The sequence below is a fragment of the Crinia signifera genome, chromosome 19 (genome assembly GCF_055691185.1).
Source record: "Crinia signifera chromosome 19, ASM5569118v1, whole genome shotgun sequence".
Classification (NCBI taxonomy): Eukaryota; Metazoa; Chordata; class Amphibia; order Anura; family Myobatrachidae; genus Crinia; species Crinia signifera.
The window spans coordinates 65,053,471-65,070,046 of record NC_139226.1 but is presented as its reverse complement, the minus strand read 5'-3'; the positions used below and the strand labels follow the sequence as shown (position 1 = coordinate 65,070,046).

At 44.1% G+C, this 16,576-nt stretch overlaps 1 protein-coding gene across 1 annotated transcript; it reads right to left on the bottom strand.

The window, feature by feature from the left end:
* Nucleotides 1–3,955: 3,955 nt before the first annotated feature.
* Nucleotides 3,956–16,500, bottom strand: LOC146041862 (uroplakin-2-like). The gene is made up of 5 exons (XM_083161738.1): nt 16,232–16,500; nt 14,247–14,405; nt 11,099–11,264; nt 5,620–5,696; nt 3,956–4,274 (listed from the first exon to the last, which is right to left on the bottom strand). Exons 1-5 carry the CDS (start codon nt 16,314–16,316, stop codon nt 4,132–4,134), a joined length of 630 nt encoding a protein of 209 aa, XP_083017864.1. The 5' UTR covers nt 16,317–16,500; the 3' UTR covers nt 3,956–4,131.
* Nucleotides 16,501–16,576: the final 76 nt, after the last annotated feature.

Genomic DNA, 16,576 nt, shown 5'->3' with positions numbered 1-16,576 from the left:
TGAGCTGCATATTTGAAGGATCCCAATGTTTTCCCTTAATATTTTGAAAACCAGTATGTAAGATACAATCCATTAACATTATCCAGTAACCAGCATTCTCACAATGGTGTTTAATTCAGATTTCTTATCTGACCTTAGCCTAAATTAAATTGAAATCTAAAAAGCTGCAATTATGAATTGGTTTATATTTTGCATTGATAACAAGTCTTCCCAAGCAATTCCAAAGAACAGGGTTAGAAAAAGATAAATCCACCTATAACTTACCAAGCTGTGTCATAGGATTCTGCTACTGGTCATCGGTTTTTAGGGCATGCAGCAACGTACGTATAGGTGTTTAGTCTTCTATTATCTGCTAGTATTGCTTACCACTCCCAGGTTATTTCTTCTGTGCTCCTTACAGAAAAGAATGTGAAACAGACACTCCCTACCTGCATTCACCTGCCATGGAAACTGAACATCCTGGATTTAATGTCCCATGAGCCCTGAACAGAAGGCAGACTATTTCCAGTATGTACAATACAGCTTCACCGAGAAATAGAATCCTGCTACTTCATCATCCGTATGTGGACCATTATATCCAGTGGTGTCTACAGGACACAATATTTGATAAAACAATAAATAAAACACAAACAATATATTTGAGTAAAATGCCGCTTATACACGATGCGAACGTGTTCTTAACAATATATGCGATCTAGTCCCAGCGATATTTAGAGCATGTCCTAAATACCTGAGCTGGTGTTGGCAACTGCTGACACATTGGGGGAAATTTACTAAAGGAAATTTGTAAAAAAATAGGTGTATTTGTATCCAGAAATACACTTATTTTTGACATCCTGGCAAAGGGGGGCAATACTGCACGGCGACCGCCTGACACCTCACCTGACTGCTGGTCAAGAGCGCCTTCTCGACGATTTATAATTAAAGTTATTGAATCAAATTGGTTGGACAGCCCATAGGCCAGGTAGCACAAGATTGAAAAGGCAAGGGAGGGTGGGGATCCAGACTCAAAGAGGAAGTACTTCGTCCAGACTTGCCCTTATATACCCCTCTCTAAGCTAACTCCCCTCTAAGCTACCTGATTGGCCCATGCACCTGCCCCTGACTGCCCGAGGTTTTTACCCACAGCACCTTGCTTTCTACAATAACTTTATTTACAACCCACAAATTCCCAGGCTCTTAAATACTTTCGAGCCTATGCAGCCCTCATCCTAACATAGTCCCTTATTCTGATCGGTGCGGATATATCCGCGTGCGTTCGGCCCGCCGATGTTTGGTGTCTGCGCATGTGCAGAGGCGTCTCTGCGCATGTGCGAGCGGGGCGTACGGCCAAATCCCGCATGATATGTGAACACTCCTAACAGGGGGTGGAGAGGGGCGTGAAGGGCTATTTGGGCTCATTACCATATGCATACGCCCCGCGTTTTATGGGCGTTCCCATGAAAACGCTGGGCGTACGTATGGTAATGCGGCCGTGATGCACGTGTAGGGGGCGGATATATGACATCGCCGGATGTCAGCTGCCCGCCCAGATCCCTGCTTTTGCACGGAAAAATGTCCGTGTGGTCTGAGGTTGCGGGTGCTGGTGGAGCACTCGGTCCTGCATTCGATGGTCTGCGACCATCGAATGATGGGGGAGGTTCCCTTAGATGGAGGAGGCGTATTCCGTGAAAAATACACGTGCGGTCCGTTCGGACAGCTTCTTACCGCATACGGACGGAGTTGGCGATCCGTATGGAAGGCGGGGTTTCGCGCGCACGGTCCTGGCCGCATAATCGGCTCCGGCCGTACCGATCAGAATAAGGGCCATAATGTCCACAGTTACACATACATAACTGCTGATCTATGTGGGCTAAAAAAAGGGGAAGAGAACCACAGGCACGGGCCAAAGCTGCTGTACAGGGAGTGTGTAATTCTCCCGATTATATGAAAAACAAGAGAAAGGTTGGATGTACAGCGCTAGGTTTATCTGAAAAAAGTATACACTACCTTCCAGGACGTTCATCTTTCAGCATATATATATATATATATATATATATATATATATATATATATATATATATATATCACACACAATTCACATTGGAAGGCACTCCTTCCCAATGTTGACATACAGTATATGGATTTGTGCCTTTAAACTTTTGTTTGCAAGCCTACATGTATGTCCTGAAGACGGGCTAGTCCCGAAACGCCATAGGCATCAGTAAATCATTGTTTGCACTTTAACAAGACCCAATGTGACATCTTTATTTGAATATATATTCAAATTTTTTCAATTGTTTATAATGTGCTAATGTGCGCCGTTTGCAGTGTTGCAAGTAAGGGGGTACGGCGTGGTACGGAGTACCTGTAAGAAATATGTTGCAGGTACGCAGTACCACTTACCCCTGATCCACTTTCATTTCTATTTTCATTTTAAGTCTAAATATAATGCATCCGCAGCCCGCCCACCCAGCGTTATGATTGGTGCTGTATGCAGCTACCGGCTACTGCTGATTTAGCCTGTCACACTGACTGGCATCAGCAGCGCCGACAGCATGAAGAGCAGGCTCCACTATTGTAAGCACAAGCTGCCTGGCTCTCCCCCAAGTAAGAGCCAACCCACCCCCAGTCATTCCCAGTTTCTCATTCCCTGTCTCCTGTGTCCACACCTCTATTGTCATTTAGTCACTCCTCTAGCTTTGTGTGACCACACCCCCTGATGACACATGACCATGCCCATTTTTGGTGGAGGCTATCAGTACCACCAAGAAAAAAATTCTACTTGCACCACTGGCCGTTTGCTTATTGTTATTACCATGGTTACCTCCCAGCACGGCGCTGAGGTCAGCTGACCCGCGCCTAGTGCTGTTTGTGGTGGCCATGTGACCAGTGATGCTGTTCTAGGCATCAGTGTCAGTGTTGCCGGGTTTCAGCGTCTGGCGTTGCCATGACGCCGTGACGCACTTCTGGGTTTGTTTTGTCTGTAACCTGACTCGTGCGGTCCGGCGTCCAGCGTTGCCTTGGAGACCGTGACGCACATCCGGATCAGGCAGTGGTGCTGGTTACTGACGCCCGGCGTGGCAGGTGAGTACAATCAGGCTGACTAGCCTGTGGGGGTATTTATATGAGCATGGACGCTCTCAGTCTTTTGCCCATGATTAAGGTGCTGTTGTTAGCACCGAAACAGCCTGTCGGGTGCTATGACTGACTGGTGGAGTGAGACCATGCTTGAACACCAGTGAAAATCTCTCATGATGTCATGATAAGTAGATGTCTCCTCTGCTTTTTAACTGGCTTTTTTGTCCGAATTTTTTGCACTTTATATGCCTTAAATAAATTAATTTTGTTACTTTGATGTTGCTGGCTCTCTCCCCTCTATCAATGAGTAAGTGTGTGCAGCCTTGTCTCATGGTTATGCTATATATATATATATATATATATATATATATATATATATATATATATATATATATATATATATATATACACACACACATATATACACATACATACATATACACACACACATATACATATATATATATATATATATATATATATACACACACACACATACATACAGTATACACATACGTACATACATACATACATACATATACACACACAGATGCACGATGGACTGTATGTGCTAAACTAGCCCAGGGACTCAAAGGTCCTGGTTTAAGAAAAATCACAGGGCAAACCAAATTGGGATCCCCTGGATTTTTTTTAAAACCAGCATTAGTCTCAAGGGCCGGTTCTGGTTCCCAAAATACAGGGGGACAAAACGAGTAGGGGTCCCCAATATCTCAAGAACCATCAGCGGGCCCAAACAGCCAGCAGGGTAAATGGAGACTCTAAAGGTAGGCTTAACACCCTAAAGGGTCTCCTGTTTAATATAGGTAATAAGCTCAGACCTTTATATCTCCCAGTACATTACATTTTATATGAATTGATACAAAATGTGGCAAAATAACATTTAAAAAACTTTATTTTATTATTCAATTTCCATACAATAGAAATAGAAGTACAAGTAAATGTGCTCTTTATCAGAAAGAGCTACAGCTTGCTCATGCCAAAATTGCACCCAGTCACCACATGAGATGGTGAGAATACATTTTGTGCAAATAATACATAAGTTATAAAACATTATATTTTTTGTGTTCCAAAAGTAGCTGCAAGGCCAACTAGAAGCATAAACATGGAGATACTGAGGAGTACAGTGATGACAACCATTCCCCCAGAGCGACCTTGCAGGGAAGCGTTCATGTCTCCTGGGTTTGGAGGTAGATCTGCAATAGAAGTAGTGTTTACATATTGTATTACCTAGCACTTCTTAATTGTACACAGCACAGTGCAATTAGTGATGGATAAGAAATGACACACACATGTACTATGAGGTTAAAGAGGGCTCGGCATGGAATTGCTTACAGAAAAAGAACAGAAATAGGATATGAGCTGAGGGAGATGAAAGTGCTGGATGTAGAGGAGAGGAAACCAAAGAGTAAAAGTGATCACACCTTGCAATACAAACATTTTCTCCGATTTAACTGAATCATAAAATGAAATAGATAGGATAGAACTTGCCTACTTTTGAAAACTACAGTAGTTTCAGGGAGAAAGTAGTATTTTGCACAGCGCCCTATTGAGGGGTGTGTCATGCTCCACCTAAAGGGCGTGTCTAGCTCCATATATGGGCGTATATGTGCTTAATTGCTCGTTGCAAGATATTTCTAGAGAACGTTAGTAACTATATATTTTGGGAAATGTAGCAAGTATTGATAATAACAGGCTGCCTGGAATATTGGATTATCTGTTGTGATACACACAATCATATTAATTAAATTGTCTGAGACATTTCTAAGTGGCTGCTTTTTTCTAATATTGTAATATTCATGTTATTTTAAATAAATGTTCTATATTGAACATATTTGTGTGTTCCTGATTTATTGAAGTACAATAGGTGAAACAAAAGCCATATTCTGAATTAGCGCAGGATAATATATCTGTATATTCTTCTGGGTGTGGCCTGTTCCGTGGAAATGACGCAGTCATGAGCCATGCCTCCATTTTGCAGTCACTGTGAGCTGCAGGAATACTGCCAGTCCCTTTAACTTCCGTGAATGGATGCTGTGAGCAGAGCAGTGAATGCCGGGCTGACTAAAGGCTCCGGGTGCCCTAGGCTAATACATGTGTAGCTTCACTTGTAATGCTGTTAAGTACACGTGTATGAGTGCTCAGGCACTCCCCAATCATACTGCCTATGTGCATGCATCAAAGGGTATAGAACGGTCATATAGGATCTAATGCTTGTGGCGTGTGATGGAGGTTTGGCTTTAGGTTACCCCAGCTGGCACTGTAGCACAATCTGCACAATGTGTTCCAAGTCAAATTGGTACAGACACCTCAAGAAAGTTACCCCCCCACCCCCATCACATCAGGACAAGTGATAGCTAACAAGCATGACATAAGCTAGGCCTTCATTTTATTCTTTAGTTGTTTACCTAACTCTCCTCCCCCCCCCCCCCCCCCCCTTGCCATTCCAGACACCCTAGGCGGCAGCCTAATCTGCCTATTAGTTAATCAGGCACTGAGCGAGTGACAGGGGTTCTTCCAACTGCCCGCCACCACACTTACCACGTGTTTTTATGGGTTGAGACCAGTTGGTGTAAGCAATCTCTATTCCAGCAGCATTATTCAATAAATAACGTATCCTTAAAAAGAACAGAACAAAATGGTTAAGACTTATAGTTTGGAGAAAACGGAGTAGAAACATTTTCAGTTGAAGAAAGTCCAGAGAGAAAAGACAAAGTATGAAGAATGTTAATTAGGCATGCGATGTATATTAAGCAAGATGTAGGGGGTAAAGGATCAGTACGAATCAATCAATGCACTCGCAGTGCAACCATCAAATTACACATTTAATCCATGCAAAATCAATGTGGCCACTTGTAAAAAGGGTGAGAAGGCTCATCCTAGTCATAAAAGAAAACCCCCACAAATTAGTCACCAATACAAACTTCTTGTCCTTACTGTGCAGTTGCCCTAGAAGAACAAGACTGCAACAAAACTTTTTGATAATCAAGACTTGAAATAGTTGTAAAGCTTGCAATTTGTTTAGTAATAAAAGATAATACACAGGCATATAGTATAATCATTTACCAGGGATAATTGCATTACTTGCAAGTCTGCCTGATAGATTTAAGTGGCAATTTAAAAAGGCAAATTCAGTTTGTTTTGAGTTCTCAATTATAGCAAAATAAATAAAAATAATACAATAAGGACTTTAAAAGGGGAATACACACGGAGCGATTTTCACCCCATTTTTAAGCAATCTAAGTAGATTGCTAAGAAACTGAGCACTGATCGCTCCGTATGTTTAACCCTGGAGGACTGTGATGTGTGGTCCCGTGCGTTGCCATTGCCCGCAGGGAAAGGCTGTGCTTGCACAGTCTTTCCTATTAGAAGATTGCAGGGCTTTCCCTATAAACAATAGGCAAAGAACAGAGCTGCACAAATCACTCAGCAAATATCGCTGTGTGCATCGTAGGTGTACCACGATGTGTGATAAGCGATCATGCTTAAGCCCATCGCTCAGCACAAAGGCCAGTGCTGCCCCGTGTGTACAGGGTTTAAGACTATGGGCGGTATTCAATGAGCCTGATTCGCCATGTTTTTATGGCGAATTTGTGCTGTTTGGCGAATTTTTGACTAAAACGGTGAATCACCCTATTCAATGAACACATGGCGAATACATTTGAAGGTTTTTTTCGCCATGATTCACCGAGTAGCAATCGCTATCTTTTTATGGAGAAGGGGAATGTGAACTTTTAAAATAAAGTGTTTTGATTTTTACATTTGGCATCAAAAAATCAGGAATTTTATTCTGAGGAGGGGCATGCTATTTTTATTCATGAATATATATTTAATTAAAAAAAAAAAAAATATATATATATATATATATATATATATATATATATATATATATATATATATATATATATATATATATATATATATATATATATATATATATATATATATATATATTTATTTATTTATTTTTACACAGCAGCCAGCAGGGGGCGCCGGAGCCGAGCCGCTCATTACATATTCATATATTCACTGCACCCGATCGTTACGATCGGGTGTAGTGAATATACGCGTCCCCTGCTGGCACCCCCGGGGGGCAGCCTGTGCTGCCTGGCACCCGGGGAGCCCACCTCCCCCCCACAAACGTTCTGGGGCAGGCAGAGAGACTTCCATCTCTCTGCCTGCCACCGTCCTCAGGCTTCCTGCGGCGTTCACCGCAGGAGCTCATATTCGCTGGTCAGGGGCTCTCTGCCCCTGACTCGTTGAATACCGGAGCCGGCGAGGCTCCGGAACGTGGCGAATGTGCAGCGAATCCTAAAAAGGATTCGCTGCACCTCGCAGGTATTCTCATTGAATACCGCCCTATAAATCACACAGGACAAACGCTTTATTCAGTTCTACTAATAATTTTAGCATTTAATGGCAAATGCATTATATTTTTGGCATGATTTGTTTTTAACTGATTTACAGTATTACTGTTGAAAAAGAGAGAAGAGAGAACTGAAAGCTATCACCTTATTTATTTATTAACAGTTTCTTATATAGCGCATACAAATTCTGCAGCGCTTTACAGAGAATATTTGAACATTTACATCAGTCGCTGCCCCAGCGGAGCTTACAATCTATATTCCCTACCACATGTACACACACACACACAGTCTAGGATTAATTTTGTTAGGAGCCAAATAACCTACCAGAATATTTTTGGATTGTGGGCGGGATGTATCAACGCTTACCGTGGCGTTGACATGCCGTTTTCGTTTTCGCCACTTGTTCGCGTGATGTATGATTAAGGTTTTCGTTTCCTGTTGTTAAAAAAACTCTGCCGGGTTGAAGTATCGCGGAGTTTCCGGCGTGAAAGATCCTCCCATTGCAGAGTATTGTAGCTGAAGCGCTGTGTGATGTATTAACACTCGCAGCGCTCAGCTTCTCTTACATATAATTCGCCTTGTATTGCTGGCGAACTGCAGTTGTGACAGTTCAATTATTAAAGTATAATGTATTTCCAGTGTTGTATTTACCTTATTAAAACAGGTTGTGCTGTGGGATGTATTTTACTTGTTGTATGGGAGGCAAGATTGGTTCTTTTTTAGAAGGTGTGAGGCACAGATCATCAGGGCTAGGCAAGAGGTGTGAGGCACACTGCCTCTTGCCTAGCCCTGATGAACTGTGCCTCACACCTTCCAAAAAAGAACCAATCTTGCCTCCCATACAACAAGTAAAATACATCCCACAGCACAACCCAATAAGGTAAATACAACACTGGAAATACATTATACTTTAATAATTGAACTGTCACAACTGCAGTTCGCCAGCAATACAAGGGATAAGTCAAAAAAAGCTGAGCGCTGTGAGCCGGGGAAACCCAGCCAGCAGCAGGACGCATCTGCGCATGCGCACAAAAAAAAAACCTGAAAAGATTCTGAAGGAGGTCTGCATTACCGCAGACCTAAGAAGAGAGGGAAAAAATCATACATAACGCGGAAAACTCTGCAAAAAGCCAGCGAAAACATCACGAAAAAAAGGACTCCACTTCACTACAGAAATGCGAGTATTGATACATCCCGCCCTGTGGGAGGAAACCGGAGTACTCGGAGGAAACCCACGCAACTACGGGGAGAATATACAAACTCCTCACAGTTAGGGCCACAACTGTGCCCTGCAAGGGGATTATACTGTACTTGTGCCAAGGAGGGCACTTGCCCAGGTTCATGGTGGATACCTGCTTTATTTGTGAGTTGTGTAATTGCTGCCTATAAAATACAGGATAATGAGCGAGATGTTCTAAAAGAAAAAAATGTGGCCAAAGACCAGTTTTGGGGCTTTTCCCCCCAAATGTACTAAGCCCAGCAATGCAGGCCTTCTTAATGGAGGTAAATGCTAGAATAAGCTGGAGTTACCCTATAGAAGCCTATGGGCGTCTTTTCACATTGTGCTCTTAGAGGGATAATAATTTTATTTCTATATCGCTTTTTTCTCAGATCTGATCCCACCCTACCTGAAGCCCCCACTTCTCGGAAGCAGATTGTCTAGCGCTGTTCCCAAAGAACAGCTCTAATCTTTAACATTAGATGATACAGTGCTGTATATCCGTTTTATACACACACACACACCATGGCAGGCACAAGGTGAGGGCTATGACCAGCACACTGCCCTATCTTCTCCTCTTTGTTGACCCATCCATACAGTACAGCAGAAGCAGGCTGTAGATCTCCCTCCCGATCCACTGTATCCTCTACGTTTGGCTTCCTCTCTCCCAGTGGTAGATGCACTGTATCGAGCAGTGATAACGGAGGAGAAGTGATAAGAGTGCCTGGTACTTTATCACCAGCCAATCAGCTCCTGACTGTTAAGTTACAGACTGGGTTTAAAAAGGGACAGTTAGGAGCTGATTGATCAGTGATAAAGTACCAGGCACTTTATCACTTCTCTGTTATCACTGCTTCATACATCTACCCCCTAGTCTCTATTTCCCCATAGTCACTCTATGGAAATGTAAATAAATACTGTATTTTCTAATATACTTAGATCCGTCCACCACGACTTCGCAAGGCAGGGTATCGCCACCCAATGCGTATCGCCTATCGGCTTCTATCGTCACCCATCGCACGCCGCAGATGCAGACCCCCCCTCCCCATCCTCCGTGCTGCTCCTCATCCCCCAGCAGCATGTCACAGCCGGGGATGTCCTTCCGGCTGCAATGGGGAGGAGGAGACGCAGACAACCGCCACAGAGCCCAGGAGGTGACAGAGACCCCCCGGCACACCTCATCACATGTATCACGGGGGCCTCCGTTACCACACCGCGTTGCTAGCCGCATATGTTAGTACATATACGCTAGCACCACAGCAGGGGCGTGGCGAGGGGCGGCGATGTATGGTAATACATCCCACCCTATGTCCTGCCCCCACTGCTTCTCTCTGTCCCTGCTGCCACTCCATGTCTGTCTCTCCACGTCCCCTCTCCATGATCCCATCCCTGTCGTCTCTCAATGGGGGAGATTCTCTAAGAATCTCCGCCCCCCTTCGCCGCCCATCGCAATTATAATTATCGCATATGCACTAACATATGCTATAATTATAGCAAAGGACAGCTCTTGCATTAAGAGCTGTCCTTTGCGGTGAGAGTCGCCAGGTCCCAGCAGGTCCCGGCGGCTCCCCCCTCCCACACCCGGCGCTGCTGCTGCTGCGCCGGGCTCTCCTCCACCCTGCACCGGGAAGAGGATCAGTGCAGGGAGGAGGTCACAGGTCCGGGCAGCACAGCTCTGTGCTGCCCGGACACAGGTGAGGGGGCGATGCGGGGCGGCTGTGGGATGCGGTAGAAGCCCATAGGCTTATATGGGGCATTGCCAGATTTTTGTGGAGATGCCCCCCACCGGGGAAACCCGGCGGGGGATGCTTTCAGCATCCCAAAATGCGGTAAAACCCCCGATAACAGGGTTTTTACTGCATTTTTAGCTTAGAGAATTTCCCCACATGTCCCTATTGCCTCCATCTCTCCAATCACACTAAAGGTGCCCACACACTAGAAAGATCTGCGATCTTAAGATGTGCGCATAATTTAGCCTTAAAATCTTTTGTTCATCCTGGACAAACGATTTTAGGCAAGCGCACATCTTTACCAAAGATTTCTCTTGAGATCCCATGTGCGTTCCTATGGATCTTTTGCAAAATCTTCTGATCTTTCATGCAGCTTGTAAGATCAGATTTAGAAAAAGATCTACGCAAGCATGCATCCAACGGATATTGGCTGATTTTCTGTAAAAATCGACCGATTTTTCGGCCAATCTGTTGGAAATTGGAAACAAAAATCATTCTAGTGTGTGGGACACTGAAGGCAGAGTTAGAGGGCCCCTTAAAAAAATTGCTATAGGGCCCAATAAGTTCTAGTTACGCCCTTGCCCCCTTGCACATGCACGTTATGTACAGAACGCATGCGCAGTCATTCGTTAGTCACTAGATTTGCAACAATTCATTGAATTAGGCTTAATACTAGCATATTTCTGTGGAAAAAAATTACTTACGTATAAGTAGTCCCTGGAAGAATTTTTAGAATTGAACTGCCATTCAGATTTTGGATGTTGGGCCCCACCTCATACACAAAGTTCTCCGTTAGTGGAGGCTCCCCAAAAATGGACATACACTGTGGCACGCTAAATTGGTCTGGGTCCATGTAGGTGTCATTGTACCCTAAGGTCAAAAATATTGGATTTTTATTATTCAGTATATTCAACATTACCAAAGTCATTGTATAGCATATCCAAGTACAATATTGAATTATATTTAAAAAAAAAAGTCTGTAACATGTATAACAAAATATCTAAATACATACCCACAAATCTGGGCAGGCCAGCAATGTTATTTAAGGTGTTAAAGAACTTTGATTAACGGTGACACATTTTAATTCTGCTTCTGGTTTGAATATCTTTTAACATTATGTAAGAAGAAGATATACATTTAAATCTGTGCTAGTTTAGTAAATTAATATTATGGCGTCTATTTATTTTTTTCTGGACTCCATTGACTCCAAGTAGCAAAAGAAGGGGCAAAGAATGGAGTGGAAGAAGGAGGGTGATGGGAGAAGGTGCATGGCAAGTTGAAAAGAGGGTTGTTGAAAATGATAATGGCAGCTGGCTGTACAGAATGTACCCATCTGAGTCAGACATATTCCCTTATTCAGATCTGATCGTAGTACATATTTTTCTCAACATGGGCAAATCATGTGCACTGCAAGTGGGGCCAGAGCCGGCCTTATCCAATTTGATGCCCTAGGCAAGATTTTTGTTGGCGCCCCCTAGCAGGGACTGGCAGTAAGGGGGCTGTGTGGCACCATGGGGTGGGGAGTATGGCAGTAAGGAGCAGCATATGGGGACTGGCAGTAAGGGGTCTGTATGGCACCATGGGGTGGGGAGTATGGCAGTAAGGAGCAGCATAGGGGGACTGGCAGTAAGGGGTCTGTATGGCACCATCGGGTGGGGAGTATGGCAGTAAGGAGCAGCATAGAGGGACTGGCATTAAGGGGGCTGTATGGCACCATGGGGTGGGGAGTATGGCAGTAAGGAGCAGCATAGGGGGACTGGCAGTAAGGGGTCTGTATGGCACCATGGGGTGGGGAGTATGGCAGTAAGGAGCAGCATAGGGGGACTGGCAGTAAGGGGTCTGTATGGCACCATCGGGTGGGGAGTATGGCAGTAAGGAGCAGCATAGAGGGACTGGCATTAAGGGGGCTGTATGGCACCATGGGGTGGGGAGTATGGCAGTAAGGAGCAGCATAGGGTGACTGGCAGTAAGGGGGCTGTGTGGCACCATGGGGTGGGGAGTATAGCAGTAAGGAGCAGCATAGGGGGACTGGCAGTAAGGGGGCTGTACGGCACCATGGGGTGTGGAGTATGGCAGTAAGGAGCAACATATGGGGACTGGCAGTAAAGGGGCTGTGTGGCACCATGAGGTGGGGTGTATGGCAGTAAGGGGGCTGTGTGGTACCATGGGGTGGGGAGTATGGCAGTAAGAGGCAGCATAGGGGGGCTGGCAGTAAGGGGGTTGTATGGCACCATGGGGTGGGGCGTATGGCAGTAAGAAGCAGCATAGGAGGACTGGCAGTAAGGGGTCTGTATGGCACCATGGGGTGGGGTGTATGACAGTAAGAAGCAGCATAAGAGGACTGGCAGTAAGGGGGCTGTATGGTACCATGGGGTGGGGAGTATGACAGTAAGGGGGGAGGAAGGCAGTAAGAGGAGAAGTAAGGCAGAATGGGGGCACTGGCAGTAAGTGGAGAGTATGGCAGTAAGGGCAGGAGGATATGGCAGTATGGGGAGAAGTATTTCAGCATGGGTTAAATGGCAGAAAAAGCGGGTGGCCTCAGTGACAGGGGGGTGGGGAAGGGTTGGGTACTTATGCACATACATAACATACATATGCTTGCGCAAGGAAATCGCATTGCATGTCCCATTTATATCATAGTTTATATGGATAGAGTACTGATAGACGTTTGTCAGTTACCGTAGCTATGGTTTCTGAATAAGCTTATGCTAAGGAAATAGCGTAGGTAAGGTAACTGCTTCTATTAGCCATATCTAGATTGGCCAATCCAACCCTGCAAGGGCCACAGGCCAACCAGGGGGTACTCATCTTAACGTGGATCAATGTTACCTCTTATTTCCATATACCCATCTGCATGATCTGGATGATCTAGATACGGCTAATAGAAGCAGTTACCATGCCAGAATCAGCCTGTAGGGATATATCTCCTATTTCCACCTTGTCTTTATTCTCTTCTCCTTATTTAATTATTACTATTTTATTTAGGCAAGACTTGATGCAATACATTTTAGACCACTAGATGGTGATATGATAAAGCTGGAATGATGTCATATTATTTTTCTGGAGATTTAATAAAGGAATTAAACCCACCCTCTTATATTTCGTGGCCCACTGGACTAATAGGAGATATCACTGATTAAGACTATATGCAGGGGCATAACTAGAATGTTGTGGGCCCCATAGCAAACCTTTGAAAAAGCCCCTCCCCCCACACACCCACATTGTCCATACAATTCCCCATAGGCTGGGTATACACTGGGAGATTTATTGGTAACGATATAGACAATATCGTTACCGCATGAATATCCTCCAGTGTGTACCCAGCATTAGGGTAGCAAGAGAGTAAGGGGAGTTAATGACAAAGAGGATGTTAGGGGGAGACAGCGTGAGAAACAGAGAGGAGTGAGAGAGGGAGGGGAGTAGACGGCGTCAGAGAGAGGGGCGTCAGAGAGATAATCTCTTCCCCTTCCCTTTTTCCCATGTGAATAACATGAATTTCCCCAAGATTTTATATATTCATGCTTCAAAAAAAAAGGCATAACATACTTTAATGCCTGAATACCGCATGGATTGGAAGTGGATAGCCTCTGGGAACTTGTTGCCTCCTTCAGTTCTGATAGTTTTCAATGGGACCAAATGCACAGAAGCAAGGTACAATTGCAGTTCAGTCCCAATTTAATAAAAAAAACAATAACTGCAGCTATGGCTTGACAAAAAGTCAAACAGGAGGAATGAAAAAAAAGTTGGAGGTACTGGAAGGCTTTAAGAGAAATATAATATGACATTCTATTAACAAGTTTAATTGTGACAATTGAATTTAAACAGGAAAATAAAATCTACTGTTGTATTTACCTGCAATTTTGATTTGAATCGTTATTAGAGAAGTCTTCCTCGCAGCAACTGACGGATCTAAAGCCTGCAACAACCACTTCTCATACAGGCAGTAAGCCGGCCGCAGCCAGATCACTGTACACAGGACTGTGTTCTTAGAAAATATGTCAATTGTGTAATCTGAGGAGAAAGGTGAAAATTTTTAAGAAAAAACAGCTGACTCCCATCCAGTGCCAGATTTAGACTGATAAACAACTGTCTGGCCTTTTTATAATCATAACTCCCAACCCGTAAAAGCTTTGAGTCATATGGTCGGGCTTCACGACAAGAGGGGTGGCCTAGCACGGGACTCGGTTTCTATCAATTTTGAGGGTGTGTCAGCACTCCCTTAGCATACCTCCCAACTTTTAGGGGGCGCCCAAAATTAGGGGACGTGGCTTACCGTGAAAGGGGGCATAGCCTATAATCACACAGTCCTGGGAGGCCACGCTCCCATTTAGACACTGTGAAGACATGGCAGAGAGACTCTTTAAGCCTCTATCCATGCCCCCAGCCCCTCTGGCTGAGGGAATAGACACTGTGCGCATAGCATCTATTTAGCGCTGGTTGGCAACTTACAGGGGGACTCCCAACACATACCCTCCAACATGACCCATTCCATTCGGTACACAATGCTCTGTTCCTGGACGTCCCTGGTAATGTATGATTGCCAGCACCTGTGTGGAACTAGGTAATTGAAGAGAAGGGTGTTTCAACACAGGTGATGGCAATCATACATTACAAGGGACGTCCAGGAACAGAGCATTGTGTACCGAATGGAATGGGTCATGTTGGAGGGTATGCCAACGGCCCCCGCCACCACGGGACCCTGCCGGCCACGGGAGGGACGGAGGATTGTCCCTGAAAACCGTGATGTGCCCGTGGAGGTATGCTTGGGACGTACAGTTGGGAGGAATGCTGTAGCAACTGGGCAGCCCCCCGGCCTCCCTTCCTTCCTGCTCTGTAGAGATGCCTTACACTTGGAATCTTTTCTCTGATCACCATCTGCTCTGCGGACAGGGAATTGCTTGATCAACACCAGGGCTTGCTCATATGATTGAAAGCCCTGTACACACTGGGCGATGGAGCCTGAGGGCTAAGCGAGGTGCTTAAGCACAGATTGCACAGCACATATGCGGTGTACCCGCCGTGTGTGCGGAGCAGGTTTTTGCTTATATGTAAAACCCTGTGATCTAAGCAGGTAATGGTAATATGTGATAAATCCAGTACATCTTTTCAGGAGATGCCAGAATATTAAGTCACTTAGGAGGGTCACAAGCAGCCATGTTTATTTACTATTTCTATTGAAGATAGGATGTTGCTATGGGCAACCTACCAGATTCTATTATCATTTTAAAAAAATATGTTGACAGCAGATAATACCACTTGGCCCATCTAGTCTGCCCCTTATTATCTTCTAGAAAGGTGCTAAATAAATAAATAGAATCTGATTTTTTTTACTGAACCATGAAGTAATGGCATCAGAACGCTGAACTCTATACAGAAGTTATTTCTAGGAATTTAGTTTTATGGACACACACAGAACTTATAGTCACATATAATATAAGACATTTGTTCCCATTGGCTATGGTGGACCATGTTTACATCAATCAGCTCAGCTTCCAAGGAACGACCTGACCAGAGTCTACATTATTAGGGATTGCTTAGTAGTACTGTACTGCATTCTTTTTACATAACAAAACACAGAAATGAAACTGCCAATCACAAACTGCCCTACTGGGAAAACCAATCAGTCTGCTGCAGGTACCAGAGGTAAAGCTTAATCACCAACAAGCATACAATATATTTTTCACTAAATAACATAATAAATCTCTCAGATATTTAAAGTGTTGTAAAACAATCTGCAATTCTTGTGAGTCCAGCATTTCATTAATCTCTAATTTCTTTGCTCTAAACCGCTCTACATTGACTCACACAAAGCACCTGTACATAAAAGTACCACTTACCTGCCAGATATAAAGGGTGGAACTGACAATAGCATCTTGTATCAAATAGAATATACATTAAACTTATCCAAAGTAACAGTTTCATTTCCTCAGAATAACAGCACAGTCAAACAGGATTACTATGGCAATGAATGTATTTAAGGCATAGGAGCTGTTCAATTACTAATTGGAAACTTATGGTCATAAGGCCCTACACCTAAACAATGTGTCTCCAGCTCTACATATATCACAGTATATTTGCTTAAAAGTGATCACAAATTAGGACCTATGCAGATAACTCTAACAAAATGGCTTCTGTAATAGAACCAATACAATCAACAACAATTTGGTCTCTAGTAATAGACT

Excerpts from the sequence above, each read along its gene's own strand:
- LOC146041862 (XM_083161738.1), bottom strand. The coding sequence starts at position 16,316 with ATGAAACTGTTACTTTGGATAAGTTTAATGTATATTCTATTTGATACA. Across the intron at positions 11,265-14,246 it reads GATTCAAATCAAAATTGCAG|GGTACAATGACACCTACATG; the intron begins GTAAATACAACA and ends TTTTGACCTTAG. Across the intron at positions 5,697-11,098 it reads CTTCCAGGGACTACTTATAC|GATACGTTATTTATTGAATA; the intron begins GTAAGTAATTTT and ends GTTCTTTTTAAG.